General features: G+C 37.4%; 1 protein-coding gene and 1 non-coding gene across 3 annotated transcripts; both read left to right on the forward strand.

Moving 5' to 3' along the window:
• The first annotated feature begins 8,649 nt into the window (after window positions 1-8,649).
• Window positions 8,650-21,539, forward strand: LEMD1 (LEM domain containing 1). Of its 2 annotated transcripts, XM_039338139.1 has the most exons (8): window positions 8,650-9,230; window positions 10,471-10,641; window positions 11,813-11,932; window positions 12,588-12,661; window positions 15,252-15,338; window positions 16,243-16,338; window positions 20,318-20,376; window positions 21,230-21,539. In XM_039338139.1, the coding sequence occupies exons 2-8, from the start codon at window positions 10,488-10,490 to the stop codon at window positions 21,432-21,434; spliced, it is 795 nt and encodes a 264-aa protein (XP_039194073.1). In that variant the 5' UTR covers window positions 8,650-9,230; window positions 10,471-10,487; the 3' UTR covers window positions 21,435-21,539. The 2 variants fall into 2 exon arrangements, with proteins under 2 accessions (XP_039194073.1, XP_039194074.1); XM_039338140.1 differs by lacking the exon at window positions 15,252-15,338.
• On the forward strand, window positions 8,865-8,936 carry TRNAW-CCA. Its single transcript has one exon. It is a non-coding gene; the product is annotated as a tRNA-Trp (tRNA).
• Window positions 21,540-23,156: the final 1,617 nt, after the last annotated feature.

Consider the following 23,156-nt stretch of genomic DNA (forward strand, 5'->3'; position numbering starts at 1 on the left):
TGGAACCTAAAGATTTTTGCTGTAACAAGGTGTCTTACAAGGTTGCATTATAAATTATAAATGCTTATCATGCTTGCATCTTTCACTGAAATGGTTGCCTATTGATTGGTCTTCTTGCTGATGAATTCCCTTATCTCCCTGATACTTGTTTTGGAACCAGCTAAATTGCTTGACTTGACTTTTTTCCTCTGTATGTTCTAAAATCTGTGCTCTTGAAATAAACACTTTCTTGCTCTAACTGTGAAAGCATGCTTAGGAGAGCAGATATGGTAATTGCTGTAATAAACAAACTTTATTATTACATCTCTTCTCAGTATACAAATTATATCTGCCTCCTTGGTGCTGTTGTTTTTTTCTTTTTATTGCTGAAACTGATGAACTGAAATATTGGCTACACTCCTAAGCTTGAACAATGGCAAAAGAAGTGATAGGAACACAGATAATGCTTGCTGGGTACAATCAGAAATAGAATGCAGAAGGATAATTAAAATGAAAGGCAAATTAGATCACTGTGGGATAACTCAGTTGTTCATCTTCCTTAATATTATTCTATGTAAAGAAAACAACACAGCAGTAGTAAGATCATGGTCATTTTTTTGAATAGAATTTTGGGCCTGTTTGTGCAACATTGAAGCTGAAATGACTGAAAAATCCAAAGAATGCTATTTATGATAACTAACTACATAGACAAATGTAATGTCTATGTAATAGTAATAGTAACAGTAATTGTAAAAAATTAAATGGATTACATTCCTGCAAATTATTTATATTTACATTTTGAATAAGTTGCTGGTCTTAGCTCTACACATAAATGTTCAGGTGTCTATGTATATATGTATGCTATTATATAAATTTAATTATGTAGAACTCTCTCTGAGGTATTCTAAAGCCACAGCAATCTAGATAAATGTTTGTCAGCCTCAGCAGCTTTACAATGTGTAAACTCTAACTCCCAGAATTTCCCAGCATTAGGATAGTTGAAATCCACTCATCTTAAATTGCTGAGGCTGAGAAACACTAGATTACGATTATTTCAGCTAACCTGGGCTTGTTATAGGGAAGATATTGCTCTCTTATCAAAGTACTACACTGTTTGTACTATTTTACTATTTAAACACCTTTCTTTTAAACTACTTACTACTGAAATAATTCCTACAAATAAAAATAAAAAATGAAATAGAATAAAATAATAATAATGTTTTTAAATTAATCAATACTAATTAAAAAAGCACCCATTTTTTATGCAAAGAAAAAAAACCAAGGAAAGAGATTTAAATACTGGAAACATAGCACACTAAAGATTCATGCATAGTAAAGAGAAAAATGAAAAAAAAAGCCTGCAGTTTATGTGATGATATGTAAAAAATCTCCTTTAATAATCTTAACGGTCTAATACAGTGGTGGCGAACCTATGGCACATGTGCCAGAGGAGGCACTTGGAGCCCTCTCTGTGGGCACATGTGCTGTTGCCCCAGCCTCAACTCCCCCCATGACCCCCTCACCAGCAACCCCCCTGGAGGAGAGTCACCCCCCAAATGTGGCCCACATGGAGCAGCACAGCCAAGGACATGGCAGCCAGGCAGCATAGACAAGACTCTGCCCTCATGCCCCATCACGCACAGTTGATGCTGCGGGGTACGGGCAGAGGGTGTGGCCGCCATGGCGCTGCTGGGCTACCTGGGCAATCTGCGGTGGGTCCTGGAGGTGGTGAGTGGGCCTGCGGGCAGGCGGAGCAGAGGACGGGGTGGGGGCGGGGCAGTGGACAGGATGTGGGTGGAACAGGGGCGGGGCCAGTTTTTAGGCACTCGGTCTCTAAAAGGTTCGCCATCACGGTCTAATAGGTTTGTATACGGGTCTCTTAAAAATCAAACCTGTCAGGATGTATCTGAATGGTTTGAAATTCTCTCAGAAATTTGGTGGTTTAGTGATTGTCAAAATGACATAAAATCTCTTTATAATAACAGTAAGAAATAAACTGGGAAATGAACTTTATAATGGCAACAGTTAAAAGCAGACTTGAACGTGAAATTCACTGAAAGTCAAGATTTCAGAGGTATTAGGGTCTACAACAAGTTGTAGACAAACACTTGTAGGCCCAAACACCATTTCACTGATGCCTAATAATTTCTGTCCCACCTGACTTTTTTGAAAACATAACTAACTAACTAACTAACTAACTAACTAACTAACTAACCAACCCAACATGTTGCAAAGAAAAGTTGTAGCTTCTAGTATAATCTTAATTTCTAAGAAAATCTCTGGGCTATACAAACCATTCAATTACAGTTGGAAATTAAAATAGTTTAATTTCAGTCCAGTGTTTCTTTGGTGGGGGGGCACCCTGCACCTGTATCCCCTTCAAAGGCAAAGGGAAGGTAGGGTGATAAAGAACTTACCTTGCAGAAATACTAAGAAGTGCAGAAAATATTCTTATCAAGTTGCCTTTTAGTGTATATTTAATTCATGGTCACCATCAGAAAGTCTGTCTGTGAATGAGCAAGTCCTCTTTGGCAAACTTCTAAAGGTATCCCACAGTAAGATCATGCATTTTCATACACTTCGCCCTTCCAAAATCTCAAGACTCTTTTTTAAAAAGTTCAAAAAAAGGTTAATCATTGATATGTTTCTTTTTCTTTCAATGTCAGAACAATCCTGGGTACTATCTAACAGAAGCAGCCAACTAGACTGCAGTCTAATTATGTGGAGTTCACTCCTACATTAAATCTCTGACTATGAAAACCTCATGATTTAAATATTTAATAATCTGTCTTATATGTGATCTTGCCTTCATATGTGTTGTAAATTAATCTATTATTTTAATAATCAAGTTTTAATAGTTAACCAGGCTTCAGTTGTTGTAAAGCATTATCTCCATTGTATCTGTCAGAATGACTTGTCATTAGCTGCCAAGAAAAACACCTTTTCCAGTGCTCATAGGAACATCCAAAATATAGTCATGTCATGTCTGAAATAAATTGTGTAAAATGCAAGATGCTTACCTGAGTGCCAAATACGGGGATATACTGATAGAAATGATGTGAAGAGTTTTATGAAGGCTTTTACACTCTGTATGGAACCTTGGTCTCTTGGAAATTCCCCCCTCCTGAGTAACGATTATATAATTCTCATTACAGAGAAGGCTCAGATCCTGTAGAGATCAGTGGTACACATGGAAGCTATCCTTAACCAACCCTCTTCTATTAATGATGAGGTCAATAGACAGGATTTCTTAGGTCAACATAAACAACACTATGGATGACCCCCTGAAGTAGCAGCTGAAGTCATGGAAGCTATCAGCCAGCTCCCCAATGGCAAAGCCCCAGGGCAGGCACTTTACCTGCAGAGATATACAAAGTCAGTGCCATATAAAGTGCCATATAGAAAGTCAGTACTCATGTATTTATAGGGAAACCCACCAGGTTAAACAAGGATCCATTCCTAGGAAATTAAAGATGCATCCATGATATAGATCTACCAGAGGAAGGGCAATTGTTAAGTATGTGATAACCACTGAAGAATCTCACTGCTCTCCATCATAGAAACAAACTTGCAAGAGTTCTGGTAAACCATCTGGTTGCTCATGGAACTGGGCCTGCCTCTGCAGGGCTGTGGTACTTAGTGCACTTCTGTGTCCCTATGAAATGTGGATTGTGTGTCAAAGACATGCAAGACAGCCTAACCATTTCCATCCTGGTTTTCAAAGAATATTAGGCATCAAATCATTAGATAAAGTACCCAAACACCAAAGTTCTCTCTAGACTAAATCTACAATCAGTCCACACACTGCCAATGAGAGCACAGACAGGTTGGGCATCTGTATGCTGGACAAGCATATACCTAAGCAGCTCCTTTTTACACTTACACTAGGCAGCAGAAAAAATGTTATAAAGATGCATTAAAGGCTTCTCTGAAGTTATATGACATACAGACTATGTTAATACGGGACTGGAGGCTAAATTGTACAATGAACAGTTGCAGGAACTGGGAATGTCTAGTCTAACAAAGAAAAGGACTAGAGGTGACATGATAGCAGTCTTCCAATGTTTGAGGGGCTGTCACAGAAAAGAAGGGGTCAACCTATTCTCCAGAGCACCTGAGGGCAAGACAAGAAATAACATATGGAAGCTTATCAAAGAGAGATCCAACTTAGAATTAAGGAAAACTTTCCTGTCAGTGAGAACAATTAACTAGTGGAACAGCTTGCCTCCAGAAGTTGTGGGTGCTCCATCACTAGAGATTTTTAAGAATTGATTGGACAGCCATTTGTCCAGAATAGTATAAAGTCTCCTGGTTGAGCAGAACATTGGACTAGAAAGTCTCCAAGGTCCCTTCCAACCCTGTTATTCTCTATTGAAATATTTATATTTTACAGTTTTATAACTTTTAATATTGTAAGCTGCCCAGTATCACCCCAAGGAGAGTTGGGCAGCAAACAAATTTAACAAATAAATAAAATTCTGTATTCTATAAGATACGATCAATTGAGAAACCCTGGTGCAAAATCACTCTATCAGATGGGGCCTCATCCATAAGGGATGTCAAGTTTACAAAGTAAGCTGCATTGCAGAAGCACAACATATGCATGAATTGCATAAGTCTAGAGCCATCAGTGCAACAACCACAGTGTCTACACGTTTGCCCAAATTTATCAGGATATTCCCTGCCCAAATTGGCTGACCAGTCATCTTCAGACATACCACATTTAGTTTACATAACTAGTGGTGTTGAAGTCTTTATTAACAATGATGGACAAAGAACAACACAACAATTTATCTAATCTTTTAACAGTCAAAAGAGCTCTATTTATTCCGGGATCAGCAAACTGCCCTCAATTTTATAACTATTTTCGCAGGTTTAGTGCAGACATATGAAAGACGTGATTAGCTAATCTCTTTTTGCACTCCCCACTGCCTGGAATAGCTTGGAGACAGATCAGGCAAGGAAAAAAGGACCAGACAGTGCCATCTGCAGGGCTTTTCTTTTCTTCTTTGCACAGAAATCAGCTGGGAGGGGGGCCAGATCATTTGGAAACTTGTTACATTCCCTGAATGAAATTCTCTATGGCATTTCTTGATCCATGTTAGAGATGACCAGCACACAGGCAAAAATAAAAGTGGCAGAATTTCAAGTTTTTCTGAAATTAAGAGTTTTGTTGAGAAAGAAATATAGCAAACATTTCATTTGGCACATACTCAAGGCTGGTTAATACTGTACCTATAGAGTGTATTCCTATTGCTCTTGCAACAATGCTCCAAGGACTGTAGTACAGATTGAATTCTCCCTCTGATTTTGGGGATTGGAAATAATGATGAAGACGTAAAGGTATTATAGCAGAGTGTGCACCTCAACGCTTCTCAAATACATACACTCATCCACCCACTCACTGAAGATGACATTACTATATATTTTGTTCAGATGTACAATACTTTCTATGGGGTGCACAATTTCCACTAATATATATGAATAAGATTTCTAAGACTACAATATTACAAGTAGTTCTGTTTAACAACTGGTCATTTAACAACTGTTCAAATTTACAACAATCTTGGAAAAAACTCTTCTAGCCATTGTAAAACATTGGGCTGCCTCCCCCAGTCACAGAACTGTGATTTGTGTTGTGTTTTGCCCTTTTCCAGCACAGCAGAAAATGGCAAAAATTGCCTGTTGGATATGCTGAATTTGTTTACTGACCATGGGATTTACTTAACATCTGCCATTTGTTTAAGGATTGCAGTGACACACTTTATGATCCTTATAAAATGGCCATAAAACTGAATCAAGTCATGTGGTGACCCACTTAACCAAACTTCCAGGCCCAGTTGTGGTTAAGGGAGGACTACCTATATATCCTCAGTAGCTCAAATCTCATAACATTAACTTTAGTTCATGAAAATTTCCACTGCAAGAACTATTAATTTTTAAGATGACAGAAGACTGTTTATTGCTTCAATACAATCGCCACTGAAATCAACAGGATTTATTTGGAGCTCGATTAAATCTGCATGTCCCTTGGCTCATGTTCCAAGTTTACTTATGCTACTGGATATTGCATTTTCAGAGTAGCAGTTAGGTAAGTGCATGACTATTTTACATCCATCTTCTCCTACCGCCCGCTATATGCCATGGTATTGCATATACTCCATTGATCACTAAGTGAGTCCCTTCTTGATCATATCAGCAATGACATAGTCTAGCAGCAGACAGCCATTATAGCAATAACAGAGTAAATGCAGAAAGAATGATTTCAGTGGAATTGTCACATCCTATAAGCAGCGGCTCACACTGTTGCTTGCATTGCCTACTATTTTAACACTGGTGGAAAATGCCTGCATATAAGACCAAGGCAAAGGTGGTAGAACTGACATGGGCATGAAGATTACCCTGTTGGACCTGGTTGCTACATTTGATGGTGTAAAATAGTATTCGTTAATCCAAACAGCAGACCATGTACCTATTGGAAAATGCTAGGAAGAAGAATAATGTGCCTTCTTTGCTGGCTTAGAAATTAGTCCAAAATCTTTGAAAGCAGCAGACGGGACAAGGCTGCATCCCTTTGTCTTATTACATTTATATCTTTCTTTTTAAAATTGCAATCCTCCAAAGGACTCATCATATCAAAACAAACAATCAAACAAAATACATTGAGGGTAACAATCCTATGCAATGAAAAGGAAGGAGTACAAAGTGCAAGATTTATGTGGAAGTTGTCATCTTCTTTCCTCTCTCTTTAATATGCTCTTGCCTAATGGGGATTATAAAATTGGAGGTAAGCATCTAGCCTGCATTTATTGACTGTAATAAATCATTCATGTAACATTGCCATTATTCTATAGCAGGGGTGTCAAACTGGTGGCCCGCAGGCCGGATACGTCACACGCAGGCCATGCCCATCCCGGCTCCCTAAAGGCAAAAAATATCACAATACATCACGGTATGTCCAGTGATGGGATTCAGCTGGTTCACACTACTTTGGCAGAACCGTTAGCTAATTTTTTGTTGCCCAGGCCCAGAATGGACTTTCGGAAGCAGCATCCACAGAGAACTGGTTGTTCATATATTTGAATCCCACCACTGGATACGTCACATGACACAATCGAGTTTGACACCTATGTTCTATAGGATCTTTTACAGATTTTGAGCTTAGATCTTCCTTACATTAAAATGATGTGCTTAATATGGAGAAATATCTAGAGTATATTAGCATTTTGCATGTACCTCCTACTTGGTAGAATGTGGACCACAGCAAAGACCTGCAATGCAATTTTCAGATTAAAGATTCTAACACGCATAGAACAGTATGTGTGTGCTCAGAATAAACTTGGGCTGGACAAATGTTTGGCTATGCTTGTGACATATTACCCCAAATATTTCAAAACTGACAATTATTATGTTCTTACCAACAGCTGGGAATTGTGCAGGTAGCATAGATACCTAGGCTGTTGACTTAACTTCCCCTTTCTTAAGTTAATAAAAAGCTTTGTTAACTAAGCCATGATGAGTAGTGGTGATCAACATTCGTAGCCCCTTCTGTAATGACACTGGGAGACTGGAGATTGCAACACAAAGGGGAGTACATGGTTAAATATGAGGGGGGGAGAGTTCAAATCTATATAAAAGATCTTGTGGAATGGATCTGATACATCCATCCACACCCATACCCACACTCATCCTTACACCTACATCGGCATATATATTTTGAAATGAAGACATAGCTTAATAATGAACAAAAATGCGTATCCAAAAATATGAATAGGAATTCATGTGCTGGATAGGACTACATTGTTAGGCTCCAGTACATTTAGTGTATACATATCCACCATGGGGTTTTCTTTTGTGGCAAGCAATATAAAAGTTAACTTTTTCTGATGAAGAGGAAAAACCTATCTATTGTATGTGGCTCCTAAGAATTGACAGTGATTTGATGGCACATAATCAATTTCCAGATTCCACTTCCCATCAATTCGTACTCTGCTGGCTGGGGTGGATGCAACCCAAAATCCAGCAATATGCAGACCACAAATTATTTTACTTATATCCCAACTTCACCATTTTTACAAACATCTCAAGGCAGCAAACGTATCTAATATTCCCTCCTATTTCCTCACAACAATTCTGTGAGGCGAGTTAAACTGAGAGAGAGAGTGATCACCTGGAAAGCGGGGTCCTCTTTGTCAAAAGCATGCCATAATCTGGCGATAGAGAATAACATTTCAAGCCTCAGAAACAGGCTGTAGTCCGCAAGGACTATTAACATAATAAACCAGGTAATCGTGTTTATGCCTGAAGAATTTGGACGGGGTGGAGGGGAGGATGGCTGCCTTGCTGCGATAGAACAAGTAGATACGTTGTCATGAAGGAATGCAGCTTTGTTGTTGCATTGAAAATTGTTTATAGCTGCCTTTTCGAAGTCTGGGCCTTAAGAAAACCACAACACAGCGCACCTCTCTAAACTTCTAGGGATCCTGAATAAAAGCAAAAAGGTGTCTCCCCTCGCTGTGCAGCCAGAAATGGTAGCGCCCGCCATCTCTTACCTCACAATTTCTCGCGTTTTTTTTTCCTGCGGGAGGCGTGGCCTGCCCGTTGACTGATTGGGAGGTGTCCGACAACGGGCATAGGGTTGGGGGTGGGTGGCATTTTCAGGGATTGCTTCTGTACCCTCAGAGGAGATGAACAGAAGTGAAACTGTGGTTTACATTTTCACATAGTGAATTCAGTGGTAGGAATAAAAGGAAAACAAATCATCTTTAATCGTATTTAAACATAGAAGAACGTATGCGCATGCCTGAAGAGAATGAAAAAAAAAAAAATCTGAAGCCGGACGAGCGATCAGTCTCTTGGATGTTTGATTGCAGCTTGAGCCGCAAGACCTCGTGGCGCAACGGTAGCGCGTCTGACTCCAGATCAGAAGGCTGCGTGTTCGAATCACGTCGGGGTCATGGCCTCCCTTTCTTAAAGAGGGATTTGTTTTACCCTAAATATAGACAGTATCCCTTTTCTCTTCCCCCTGCTCGTAGTTTCTCTTTAAATCAGTCTCACGGGTTGTTTGTGGATTGCAACAAGGAGAGGAAAGCTTACACGTGGGAAGGACTGAAGTCAAGAAATACGTAATAAAGGTGTTGGGGGCCACGGGAGGCGGCTCATTGTCCCGATAAAGCACGATGAATGTAATTGAAATCATGGAAAATAGAAGATCAAACGGGAAATCCTGGAAGGAAAAATAAACAAAGAAGGTACAGTTGCCACTCTTCAAAAGGAGGACAAAGGAGGTTGAATCTTAATAAAATAGACCAGGAAAGAGAGATACATGCACACATTTACTGCTGAAGGCCGTTTATAAGTATCTGGAAAGATTATAGTAATTTGGCACAATGAAAAGCACTTTAATTTTAAATCTATTGTGATTAAGGTTGTTCTGAAAAAAAAACTTTTAATAGTGAAACAGGTGGTAGAATGGGAAGTGAGTAAGAAAATTAAATAATATATCTGTTAATGATTGTTAATAAAATGCCTCTCAAGGACCCTGAGCAGTTCAAAGACTTCACAGTTTAGAGGGTGTAGTGATAAGTTGGGGGATTCTACCTTCACCCCAATAAATCCTTCAGTTGCCACAATAACAAACCAGAGAAAACTGCTGGAGATTAATCCCAGACCTTGGTCTGAGACCAAAGGGGCTTTGAATCTAGGAGTTGCTGGCAATAATCCTGTCCTGGCTAAATTTCCTATAGCAAATCAGGAGCGCCTTAATCTGACACCCCATTGTCCTGGGGATGCCCCTCCAGCCTTTCACGCATCTTAAATAATTTTAAAGCAATACTGAGTATAAAAGGAAAAAAAATCAATAAATGCAGTGTTTTCCACTGAAACAAAATATAAATTCTTAATAGTTTGTATGCATTTTTGCAAAACTGTTTAGCAGTGTTGGATATATATTGAATTAACACAGCTGAGCATTTCTGTGGCTATTACACATGGCAGCATCTGATTTCTATATGAGACTTAATAGATTATCATGTTGGGCTTCCATTGTAGGGTGCATTTCTTTACACTATTCATCTTTTTGCCAGATGGAGCCAGATAAAAACATTGAAAAATGTTATGAGTGAGAAAGAAAAGTAGAGATGTGATTACCAATTTTGGTTTCAAGTATATTATACTTCCATGTGTGATCTCTCCAGTGTAACTTGCATCCTGTATCTTTTTCTTTAGAACTGGGATTTTTCCCCTGTTTTTAATTGCCACTTTATTTGATATCTGTGTTTTTATGAATGCTCACAGAGCTAATGAACATTGTAATAGTGTTCATTTGATAATACTGATAAATCATTTTGAAATCATTTCAAAACTGGCAGGAATCCAGGTGCATAAGTTAAGTCTAATTAGTTTATTAAATACAAAAGCAATTAATGAACATTTTTCCCAAAACATTGAAAGAAATCAAATTCTTAACCAGCATTATGCTTTCTTTCATAGGCCCACTGTTTGGAGACATGGAGAATGTTACTGTAGATGTGCATATAAAAAGCAAGGAACAAGACATAGAAGGACAAAGTGTGAAAGAAGAAGTTGATATTAAAACTCTGACTGACACTGAACTATGGAAGCAGCTTTGCTCATATGGAGTTAACCCTGGACCAATATTACGTATGTATCAGATGCATGATGATCTTGGGAGACATAAAGGAAAGCTAAGCTCACTACTATAACCAAGTCTTGAAACACATTCAGCTTGAGGCAAGCTCATTTTGATAAGGGAATAGAAGTGCAACTGCTTGAGATTCCTTCTTTTTTGTATGTGTGAATATATGGCATTGCTGTTGTGCCATGTATTCCCCAAAAACTACTGCTTATTCAGGGATATATTCTGTTTTATCTTGTGGGCTCTGGCTATGCTTCTGCATATTTTGCTATAAATTTTCCAAATCATGAATGTTGTTTATGTACTCTTAGTTAAAAATAAGGACTTGTATGTTCTAAAATGATAAGCATTTACTAAATTCCCTAGATTTTTAATATGGTAATACTTTTTCTGGCCTTCAATGAGAAGGATTCTGTTCTTCCACCAATATTTTTCAGCATTTTTATGATCAATAGTTTAGCTGAAGGGTAGAATGAATCCTTGTTGAGTTTCCAGATAACATTACACAGGAAACACCTCAAAGAGAGAAATACAATTCAAAATGGATATAGAAGTATCAAAAAGAGATTATTTTTCATTTTTGTATTGTTTCTGAATTTAGGTAAAAACACACTGCATAGTTGTAAGATGAGAGGCACCTGGATTAATGGAGATAGATGTGAACAGCATCTCAGGGTTGACATTAGCTTTTGACATGCCTTTTAAAAATATTATAGATAAATTGGATTAAGTAAATAAATGTCATCAGATATAGTAAAACAAGTCCAGTGAATATTTGAAGTTGTTGGTTATTTAGCATATAGAAGAGAAAACCAAGGTGGGGATATAATTTCTTCAAGTATTTGAAGAATGCTTAAGACAGCAGGTATACTATATTGCTTTAAGATGCTGGATTTGGCATGCAGACATTCAGGTTCAAATTTCCATTCAGTCATGGAGTAGTACAGTGGGCAGTTTTAAGATAGGCTTTATCCCAACTTATCTCACAGGGTTGTAGGGATAAAATAAGGCCTCACATATATATTGAGCTTCCAGAGAAGAAAGTGATGTATAAGTGTGAGATACCCTCTATGATTATCAAGTGCTCTGAATGTTTAAAATTTGCATTCAATTATATAATATAGAGTAGAACAAAAAAAATCAAAGCAAAGGGTCAGGTTGGTCTATTTCTTTTAGCTTCCACAAGAACCGTTTATGAAAACAAGCTTCAGCAATTGATGAAGCAATGCCCAGGAGCAGCAGCTGGAGAGAAAAGCAGAAAGGTTGATTGTGAAACGGAAAATGTTGGAGCAAAAGGTAATGCCTAATAATCATTCGCTGAATGAAATGTTGCTGTCTCTGTGTATGAATATAATGATCACTTAGTGTTTGCTGTTATCAACAGATAAAATTAACATTAATTGGCTTTATTCATGTCTAGAGCAAGGTAATTTAAGGCTCATTGATTTCAAAGAATTTACCAAGTGAATAATTTTGTACACAATTTATGTCTGATGCATAAGTAGCATGCTTATTGACATTGCTTTGTTCACATCCCAGAAACTTGTTTATTAGAACAAAATAAAAAACAGATCACCATGCAAAACGCTATAATCTTATATTTCAGCTGGAAGCTCTTTTCATATGAATGCACAGTCCAGTTGCTGGGCAGAATTAATTATACAGATAATATCCGAACAAACATTGGGAGAACTGTCCAATTCTCACTGTGTCTGGAGTAGTATATTTCAAGAAATGTCAAAATTAATGGCTTTCTTTCACATAAAACTCTGAATAATGTATTCAAACTTATTCAGATAAACCCTAGCTAATATTAATTAGTTCTAGATGTAACGGCAAGTAAACAAAGCTGCTGGTTTTCTCATGGCCACATTGGAGAAGGAGAAAGAATAGCAACTGCTTCTGAAATGGGTAATGGGAGAATTGCTCAAAAGATGTTATTCTACCCCAGGACCAGCCGCAGAAGTCGTTCTTCAGAACAGTAACTTCAGAGTATCAGCAGAATGTGCCTGTAGTTCTGATAATGTAAGTTACACCAATTATGAAAATCTTGTGTCTATAGATAAATGCAAGCAATTACAGGTGAATATAAACTGATGTACTTTGTGCCAGACTCCTGACAAGTGAAGCAATTACTCCATTCACATAATTGGAAAGTATTTCAGTGGATTCTGTTAATAAATTAGAGCCTCAGGGGATCTGGAGCAAACAGACTATTTGGGTATTTAAGAACGAGCCAATTTTATAAGATATAAATGCATCTCAGAAGAAATTATTACTGGAAAAGTGGAAAAAGTGGAAAAGTGGTATTAAAGAAACTAGAAAAAACAAGCAAAATTATCTTCCATTGTATCCTTTTAAGCTCTGTTTAAGAAATGCTAATCATGTCTGTTAAATGTTGATAGATCCACGGTCTTCTGAGTATCTTGTTCCAGTCCCAATAGATTTTTTTCCTTTTTTCTTCTGATTCTAGCTCCAGGTTCAGTGGTTTTGCAAACTCCTCCCCAGATGATTTTCACAGTACAGTACTGTTTCCAGACAACTGAACGGTTTAACTGGTCCCTGAGGATTTCTATATAAGTCCTCTCAAGTTTGTGATGTTATAGATTTATAAGGGGGTATTCTCTTAGGAGTTCTCCAAATAGTTCATGAGGTGCCAAAATACTTTGCTTTCAACTTCATAAATTATTTTCCTCTTTCTCTTCCTCCTTTACCTCCATGCTTGGGGATCAGTATCCAAATAAATGACCCCAGTCTGGGTGGGTTACATCAGACCACACTGAGGATGCAGTATTGATCTGCCTCAGCATAAATTGTAACAATTACCCCAACACATGAGACATCTACGTAGTTCAGTGTTTCTCAATTTTGGCAACTTTAAGTTATGTGGACTTCAACTCCCAGAATTCACTAGCCAGTACTGGGAATATTCTGGGAGTTGAAGTCCACATACCTTAAAGTTGCCAAGATTTAAAAACACTGCTCTATAGCCATACTATAGCATTCTGGAAACTACTGTGATGTCTGCTTCTTGATTTGGTCTACCTTGAAGGGCTGACAGCATTCTAGCTGATTAAGCTGGATTGTGGGAATATTGTTTTGGTCTTTCTGTTTCCTTGGACAGTTGTGGGGCAGAGGCTTTAATTCTCTTCTTTCCCCATCGACCTCTTCCCTAGATCCTTTGCATTTATCCTCTCCCCCTACAATTGCTACAGCTTGCAAAGAATGCAACTGCAGCTATTGTGCAAGCTTGCTTCTGGGTCCAATTCAAGATGTTGGTTATGACCTTTAAAACCCTTTGTAATACAAGTCCATCAAGAACTATCTCACTCCAGTGGGATGGGACCTCTCCACTCATTCTAGTAGAAAGGGCATATGTGGACCCTATTGGTATAGGAATTCCAACAGAGATGGTCCAGGAGAAAGGGCTTTTCTATTTGGCCCCCATCCTCTGGAACATTGTTCCCCTCAAGCGGAGATCCACTCCCATCTTTGTGACCTTCTGTAAGAACTTCAAAACCTGGCTCTGCCAATTGGCCTGCAGCTTTGATGGGGACATTCTATGCTGGAGGTCTTTAATGGATTAAATAGAAGATCTTGCCTCCACCCCATTAGTATTCTGGTTTTATGTATTTATTTATTTATTGGATTTTTATCCAGCTTTATTATTTTAACTTATTTAATTTCTGCTTATTTAATGTCTAGTATTTTATGATGTTTGTAAACCACCCAGAGTCTCTTGATAACGAGATGGGAAGCATATACATCAAATAAATAAATCCCAATTTTCTCAAGATTGGAAAATAAATGAAGACTTTTTGCTAAGGAAAGGGAGGCTCCATTCTTATCCATCCAGCAGGGAGAATCTGAATATGTGTGCACATAATTTCTAATTCAACAATTAGTTCTGCATGTGATCTTTAGGACTAAAATATTGTTTTGCTCTGTGCTATTAACTGGCAAATAAACTCCTTCTTAACAATGATAGGGATTACTTCAGGAGAATAACCTACCCCAGAGAATCACCTTTCTTGAATTTTGGATGGCAGGTGTCTGTTTTCATTTCTCCATGTTTTCGGCCATTACATTGTACCTATAAGAATCCAAACCAATGCAGATTTTGACAAAAGCATTGAACTTTAACAATTAATTCATGTGATTTCAGCCTATCCAATATGTCAGCACATAAGAGTCTAAACTGTGTCCCCTAGAGGCCATAAAAAGTTATTTATCTGTAATGGATGCTTTTCTAGTGAACATTGTAGATCACTTTTTAAAACCCCTCCTTTATAGCCAATACAGGGAAATGTTTCACCTTCTAAGAGTCACTCCTGTGTCTATGTAAGAGAGGTAGAACCTGGTCCATGCTCCCAAGATAGCCTTCTTCAGGGCTGTATCACTAAATATACATTTTGAATTGTGTTGTGAGTAAGCATCGAACCCTTGCATGTAGCTGCACTAATTACAGTACCACTGTGTGACAAACACAGGCTTTTTATAGCCTGCTAACTTTGAGCTTCTGCTCACATTTAAGAACTTGTACTATCCCAGCACCATGCACCTAAAACAGTCTTATCTTTTTGCAACCTCGGTTATGCTTTCTCTTCTGCCTTAGAAAGCACCTTTAGATGAAATAACAGAACGCCAGAAGAAACTCTTGTCACCTGATTCTGAGCACAGTTTAGCCAAAATAGTAGCAGAAGTAAGTACTGTAACTGCTTGAGCAGGTTCCAAAAGATGTAATTTGTCTTCTAATCCATACCTTGGCATCTGTGTCTTTTTTTTTTTTTTTTCAAAAAATGGGAAGCTGGTGTATTTAAACAAACTGGCATTCTCAAGTAGAATTATATTTCCAGTAATGCCAAAAGAAACCGAATAGACTCTGAATGCCTTTTGGGATGGGAAAAAAAATAGGTGGCTTGGTACTTTATTTGGAAGGTACCAAACTAAAAGAAAACAATCAAACAAAAATGAGTTGACCATATCTAAAATGGCAGTGATTTTGTGAGATGGTCCATAATATGTATTTAAAAACCCAGAAAGCAATGCTTCAGGGTCAAAGAGAAAAAGACTTTTTGGATTGTGTAGGGCAGGGCTTTTTTTGTCATAGAACGCCCAGAACAGAGTTCCGGCACTTTTTTGGATGGAACCTTATAGGATAGGCAAGGCGGGTTGTATGACATGTGTGAGTTTCCGGTACCTTTTTTTTTTTTTAACAAAAAAAAAGCACTGGTGTAGGGTACTTACATTGCACTTGTTGGCAACTACTTAAAGCAGCAGGGGTTTTCCCAGGTAGCACAGCTGCCTTCCACAGCAAGGGTGGCAGCAGCAGCATGATCCCAGGAAAAGACATGTTTGGTTTAAAGACTTGCTGACAGATCCCGTGTGAGTGCCTTTGCAACTGCTAAAGCCACTTTATTTCCTTCAAATCGAAAAGTCAAAACAGCCCTAGTGTTTTTTAAAGCAGGCAAATTTTAAATTAACATGCAGTTGTACTCCCAATATTTCTGAAATTTGATCAGAGAGGATAGATATTTGCCATAGAAGTTTCATGCTTATATCCTGTCTGTATGTTTCTTCATTAGTATCAACTTGTCTGTTAATAGCTTCAAGAGATATTACCAGAAGGTAAAATGGCGTCACATCGGTCACAAGGATTAAGGAAGAAAGTTGGCAATAGCTCTGAGACAAGCAAGCAAAAGGTACCAATGTTTTAAAATCTTATATTAAACATATAATTTGTTAAGGTAGAATTTTGAAACAAAATGTAAAATAAATTATTATTGAGGAATCGCACATAGCTCCAAATAGATCAAATGATATGTTTCTCTTGAAAGTGGCCCAACTGCTAGAACTTTCTATTGTATGAACTTAATTAGACCAAAACTAAGAAACCCTGCATCAGCAGGAATGTAACATTCAGATCAAAAGTAGTTAAGGGTACTACCTATCTGATTTGGTCACACTTGACTTGGCATATGATAGCCAGATCTAACTCCCTCAAATTGAAGATTTTGGACTACAATATTATAGGTGCTGAGGAGGCATGATTAAAGTACTTTTTTATTTTCATATAATCTGGACTACTTTCAGATGGGAGGTTCATAGCACTATTCTTTCTCCATCTGAGACATCTTTAAAGTTCTATCCAGGCTTTCAGAGCAGTACAAGATATTCTGGATTTGGGGAGAATGCTTGGGACGGAATGACTGCACCTTTTTTCCATTCCCACTCTCCAGAAACACACTATATCGTAAGCTGCTCAGAGCCAGGGCTACAAACCAATCTCGACAGTATTTATGTTCCATGTGGGTAGGGAAAAATCCCTGCCTTTTTTTTTTCATCACTACCCAAAATCTTTTCATACACTTTACCATAAAGGTGAGTATTACAAAGTGCTCTAAAGGTGTCTCAAAACAGAAGTCCCCTAATACTACTTGTTAAGAAGTATTTTCTAGCCTTTTCATCTCCCCTGGGGGGGGGGAATATAGAAATGTGGAGAAATTAGAATACAAATTGAAGATGACAATGTCTACAAACAATTTTCACAAGACTTTTTGAGACAGAGAAGGGTTAAAAACTTCTGGCAGCACATTTAAACCCTAAAGTCTACTTTTACGCTTACAGGAAAGACATAGCTGAGAAAATTTTATAAACCATCCAAAATATTTATAGGCCCCTGACTTTCTTGTAGATATTAAACCTATTTATTGTATTGAACCCCTTTCTTCAGCAAGGAATTACGGTAATAATATTCTAGAGGCCTTAAATGTGTTTAAAACAGAGTAAGCCACAGGGAGCTAGCCTTCTTAGTTATTCACTAACATCATTTTAAGTGCTTCATTGTTGTCCCTCCTGACCTCTTATTTCTTCTTGTATAGAGAAGATAAAAATAGTAGCATTGCTGAAGGCTTTATTGACACAAGAGACTTTAGATCATAAGGCATAAGAATGGCTTTGTTTGAAAAGCACCTTCACTTGAAAAATGCTTTAAAATATGAGATAAAAGAAATCCTTCTTAATGTATCTGCTAATCTCTGAAATGGTAGGCAGAAATGATTTTTAACACATTTTTTTCTATTGGCTTTTGTACCATGGATAACGATACAAGATAAAACCTTGAATGATTAATTCCAATCCACTGCCTCCAAAAGATGAAACACTGTGGTTGTCTCTAAAGACTTTTGCCTGTTCTTTTATGCTTTCCTTTTTGTATCTGGGGGAAATATGTGGCATGCTTAGTTTATAGTGTTAGTGTAGTATCCTTTGGAGGAGATATTCTTGAAGACCTTTGATGTCTTTGTAGTAGTCTTATGGATTGTTGCAGATTAATACTAAATAGGTTGAAAAGTTTGTACACACAATGGCAAATCTGCAGACAATCAGTTCTGTAACTACATTGAGTTAGATCCCAAAGCAGAACAACTCTTATCATGCTGGCTGGGGAATTCTGGGAGTTGAAGTCCAGGCATCTTGCTCAGGTTGAAAAGGTAAACAATAACAGTTCTTTTAGTAATTTTCTTTCATCAGCCACCAAGGTATTCTTTGAGGCCTTCACTTCATTGTTTATTTTCTTTTCAGGCCTTAGGGCTGGCAATTTGTGTGTTCATCAGATTGGCATTTCTATTTTGGCTATTTAAGGGTAGGCAGGTATGTATTTCAGAGCTCAAGCTAGAATTTGGAGAGCTCAGTGAGAAGAAACAGTATACTAGGAACAAAGTAGTCAAGAGCAGGAAGAAGAAATTGCATTCATACAGACAAGATTTAGCTCTGAATCTACATCCAAGGACAAATCTTAGATAATGAATAAGAGGTAGGTCATTGCCTAAGATGAAAGCAATAATTTCCTCCTAGGGAGTAACATCAGATTTGAAACTATATTGAATAAGTCAGTTGGAATAGTGGCTGTTAATCAGGTGCTGCAGTTTAATGACTGGATATATATTTTGCCTTATCCCTGGCAGCTAAGGAACTTTCCTCTTATTTATCTCACAATAATAATTTATTTATTTATTTATGAGACTTATATACCGCTTTAAGTGCAAACACTCTCTAAGCGGTGTACACCAGTAAGCAATGTATATATATATTTACATTGCCCCCAACAATCTGGGTCCTCATTTTACCTACCCCAGAAGGATGGAAGGCTGAGTCAACCTTGAGCCAGTGAGATTTGAACCGCTGACCTGCTGAACACAGTCAGCTAAATGGGTCTTCCCAATGATGGTCTAGTATTGCCACAGTACTTGGTACCAGGCTTCAAATTATATATTTACCTTTTTTTGTGTTGGATGGGCTTTTGACAGAAAAGAGGATTATACATTTAAGGATAATTTATTAGGCAGTTAGCTCTAGCAATAAGCTTTGGTTTTCTCTACTATGTTTCTGTATCTTTTACAAATTACTTCACTTTCCCATGGGTTCCTGGCAAATGTTTAATAAACTGAAGGACAGTAAGATTGAATAATTTGGGGCAATCAAAGTACTACACAAGCATATATATTTTTTAAAAAAACATATATTTTTGTAGTGCCAGGCAGAGAACAAGATTGGTTGACAACATAAAACCAAACAACATTAAAAATAATCAATAAAACCAAGATGAATACCATAATCATATGTCTAAGGATGTTTACTCATGTAGTATGGCTGTATTTCTGTCATCCTTCTCATCTTTTTTATTACCTTCTCCTATTGGTATCTTATGATTATATTACTTTGTTGTTTGTATGTACACTTGAGAGCTTTTGCACCAAAGGCAAATTCCTAGTGTATCTTATCACATTTGCCAATAAAAAATTGTATTCCGTTCAGTTCCATTCCTATTCTATTCCTATTCTTATCCTTATCCTTATATTTTTCTCTCCTTCCCTCCCCCATTCCATTCCAATACAAAGGCACAAAGATACTATGTTGACTATACATTCCTTGGATGACCTCAGGAATGGTCTTAAATAGTTTCCCAAAAGAACAGAACAATTTTGAATTACACCCAGAAACCTATTAACTACATTGCAGCAACCCTAGAACAAGTGTTGTTTAACTATGATGACTTTGATTTGCCTATATATGGCTTGTTACATTTTGTACTCGTTGCAATTTCTGAGTAGTCTTTAAAGGCTGCCCCATATGAAGCACGTTGCTGTAATATAAACTGGTGAGTGGTAACAGCTTTCACTAAAAAGGGAAAGTATGATAATTCTCCAGAATTTTTGAATCAAATGATGGCTTTTTGAGGAGAAGATGCAGCATTGCTTCTTTCAAGGCCAGTGAAAACATGTCTGTCTCAGTGAAGAGAATTGTTTCTAGGACCAGCATTGTCATAACCCCCACTCTCCCAAAATAACCAGAAGAGATATGGATTCTACCCTGGGAGGCCAGGTTGGCCCCAATCTGCTGGCTTTTTGTAAGAGTCTGAAAATGTGATTCTGCCATCCATCATGAGAACCTGGAAGTGGAGTAGAATTTATATTGAGTGCTATTGATGGATGTAAGAATACTTTGGCTATGAATTTTATACTATGGTTTTTATAGTTGTTTATGTTTTTATTGTTCTTAAATTGTGCTTAAGGAATTGTCAAATCCCCCAAAGAAGATAATTCCTTTAGTTTACAAGAAAAATAATGTGCATTTCATGTATTTATGGTCACACCAATTCATAAATTCATCATTCTTTTTCAGAAAAGTGATACACTGCACATTGATTATGGTCATCCTGATGCGAGCACCGTAGGAACTAGGTAAAGTTCTTGAGAATTATCATAATGAAGGAAGCCCAAGAAGCTCTTCAATGCGTTTCCAAGTGGTTTCCAAGTAATGAAAAAAAAAAACTAGCACTTATTAGGCACCCCCCAAACACAATACACAAAAAGCCATAATAAAGAAAAACTAGCGCTTATTAGACAATCCCCCCCAATAAACCTATTTTGTTGAAACAAAACACTGATTTCCACAGAAATCATCTGTAGATGCTCTGAAAAATTGAAAATACTAAAAACAATTTACCTAATTGATGATTACAGGCTTCTATATGGATTAAAAGAGAGTGTTAAGAAAAGCTCCAAGGAGTGAGTTTGTAATATTTTAAACTAAAAGTGAGCAAGATAGTGGGAATGACTTTCTAACAAGAAAAAGGCAAATATAGCTATAGGATAGTTGAGATATTCAGTGCTTCAACAATTAGCCTAACACAACAATTGCTAGACAAAATGCCATAAATGCTGTTAAAGATAGGATCCAAAACTGTCCCTTTGCATGGATTTTTTTTCTTTTGTTGTATAGGAGTTTCTGTCAGTAACTTGTTCCTGTTATATACAAGCCTCATTAAAATTCCCTGGCTCCAGTTTCTTTGTATTAGGTGCTATTATGTTAATTTTCAACCTATTGTGAATTACTGAAATATTAGTTATTTGTATCCTTTCATAACATGTTCTAATTTGCAGCAGCTGAAATTCTCTAATATGAGCTTTTCCAGGTTAGGCAAATACTGGTCTAGTCACAGATACTACATATCTCAACAGAAAAACACTAGCATTTTTTCCTTTTGGATTTTAGAAGCACAATCAGCTAATATGTTGCCTTTTGTGTTTTTAGTTCTCGAAGAAGAATATTAAGAGAAACTCCTCCTTTACTTAAGAAACATCCTGAAAACAAACCACAGAAAACATGTGAAAAACCAGCTGAACGACTTATACCAATGCGGATAAAGATTGCTGTTTTTTGTATCTTTGTTTTCCTTCTCTTTGTATATGTAACTATGGAAACCAGTCCATTCACAACCTTCTTTAGCAGAAAATGAGCACCTCCCTTCCTTGAGAGTTGCGGGGGAGATCAAGGAAGCCACTTTGGTTAGCTGTTTAGGAATAAGTGATTTCAGTAACTCATTAAACAGCAAATGGGATAATCCAGTTTGTGTTTGTGTGTGTTTGGTTTAAAATGGTTTTTTATCAATGCTTCTCTAAACTAGAAGATGGAGCAGCATTTGAGTCTTTACTATTTCTGTCTTAACTACATAGTTTGCAGGGAGATTATTAATTAGTTTTATGAAAGTGTTTCATCTGGTATTTTTCCCTATTTCAATTTAGAAAGTCAACTGTCAGGCTCCAGAAATCAAGAAAAACATTCAGAGGTTGTTCTAAGCCATTTCCTTTATTGTTCCTTTCCTGTAGACAGAAATCATTTCAAATCAAAGCAGACTACTTGCACCATTAGACACATACTCTGAGAACTCCTAAGAAGGAACCCTCTTAAATCTCTTCCTCCATACACACTATCTAAACCTCACTGGCTTTTGGTCTTCTGGAATACACTCCTCCCTCATGGGAATCCAGACTATATTCCACCACATGAACAATTCTCTTAGTAGTTTCTCCCTTTCCCCATCCTTATCTCTAGTATATGAAGAGGTCTTCCTGCCCTCCAATGCAGAGAGCTGTCAAAAAAGACAGTCCACCACTCTGTAACGTGTGTGACATGTAAAAAGGGGGCAGAGTTCCAACTGTGTGGTTGTGGCTGTCATCTTGCTCTTTTAGGATCCTGTAGGTTACTTTGCTAGAGAACTGAGGTTAGGTTCAATAAACTTCATCTCAACTTGATTCCTTAGCTCAATAGCAAGAGCACTTAGACTTATATACTTCATAGTGCTTTACAGTCCTCTCTAAGCAGTTTACAGAATCAGCATATTGCCCCAACAATCTGGGTCTTCATTTTACTGACCTCTGAAGGATGGAAGGCTGAGTCAACCCTGAGCTGACCAGAATTGAACTACTGGCTGACAGCAGAATAAGCCTGCACTACTGCATTCTAACCACTATGCCACCACAGCTCTTCAAGCTCAAGCAAGAGCATTCCTCACTTTGCATAGAATAAGGTTGCAGGCTACTTCTATCTGGATCTGAAAGGAAGAAGCCTTCTAGCTTATCCCAGAGAGAGAGCAACTTACTCTATGAGAAAACTGCCTTGTTAAGACTTGCAGGCATTGCTTTAATTCACCAAGCTCAGCACAGAGCAAGCTTTATTGCTTGCTTGCTTGTTTTGCTTTGTGATTAGTATTCTAAATTTGGCATAAGGATTTAATTTCAGAAAAGTGCTTTTCTTAAAGAGTTACTTGTACTATGGTGATATTATTCATTATTATCAAGATTTTGATCTTGAATGCATGAAAACTGTATTCATAATTGCCTACAGCTCAAAAAGTTAGACCTAAGTTTTTAAAACTATTTTTTTAAATGAAAAACACCACTCTAAGATTCAATTCATTTTTCTTTATTTTAATTGGTAAAAGAAATTGAAATACAAAGATGAGCATTTGCAACTGCAATAACTTGGTTTCGACAATCACAGGAGCCCATATATGAGAAGAGCTGAAAAGTTACTCTCTGATAACGTATTTCCTATAAGTGCCAGGTTGTTTGTGCAATTTCTACAGTATCTAATGAGGTGCTATATTATGCTTCTCTCTTCCCATCTTTCTAAATTGCACACCTTGTGGTTGTTTTATTCTGTGGTAACTGAAGCACAA

The sequence above is a fragment of the Crotalus tigris genome, unplaced genomic scaffold (genome assembly GCF_016545835.1).
Source record: "Crotalus tigris isolate CLP2741 ecotype Arizona unplaced genomic scaffold, ASM1654583v1 scf7180000017692.518282, whole genome shotgun sequence".
Classification (NCBI taxonomy): domain Eukaryota; kingdom Metazoa; phylum Chordata; class Lepidosauria; order Squamata; family Viperidae; genus Crotalus; species Crotalus tigris.

Coding starts and splice junctions, on each gene's coding strand:
- LEMD1 (XM_039338139.1), top strand. CDS start 10,488: ATGGAGAATGTTACTGTAGATGTGCATATAAAAAGCAAGGAACAAGAC. Junction 12,662..15,251: donor GTGCCTGTAGTTCTGATAAT/GTAAGTTACACC, acceptor CTTCTGCCTTAG/AAAGCACCTTTAGATGAAAT. Junction 20,377..21,229: donor GCGAGCACCGTAGGAACTAG/GTAAAGTTCTTG, acceptor TTGTGTTTTTAG/TTCTCGAAGAAGAATATTAA.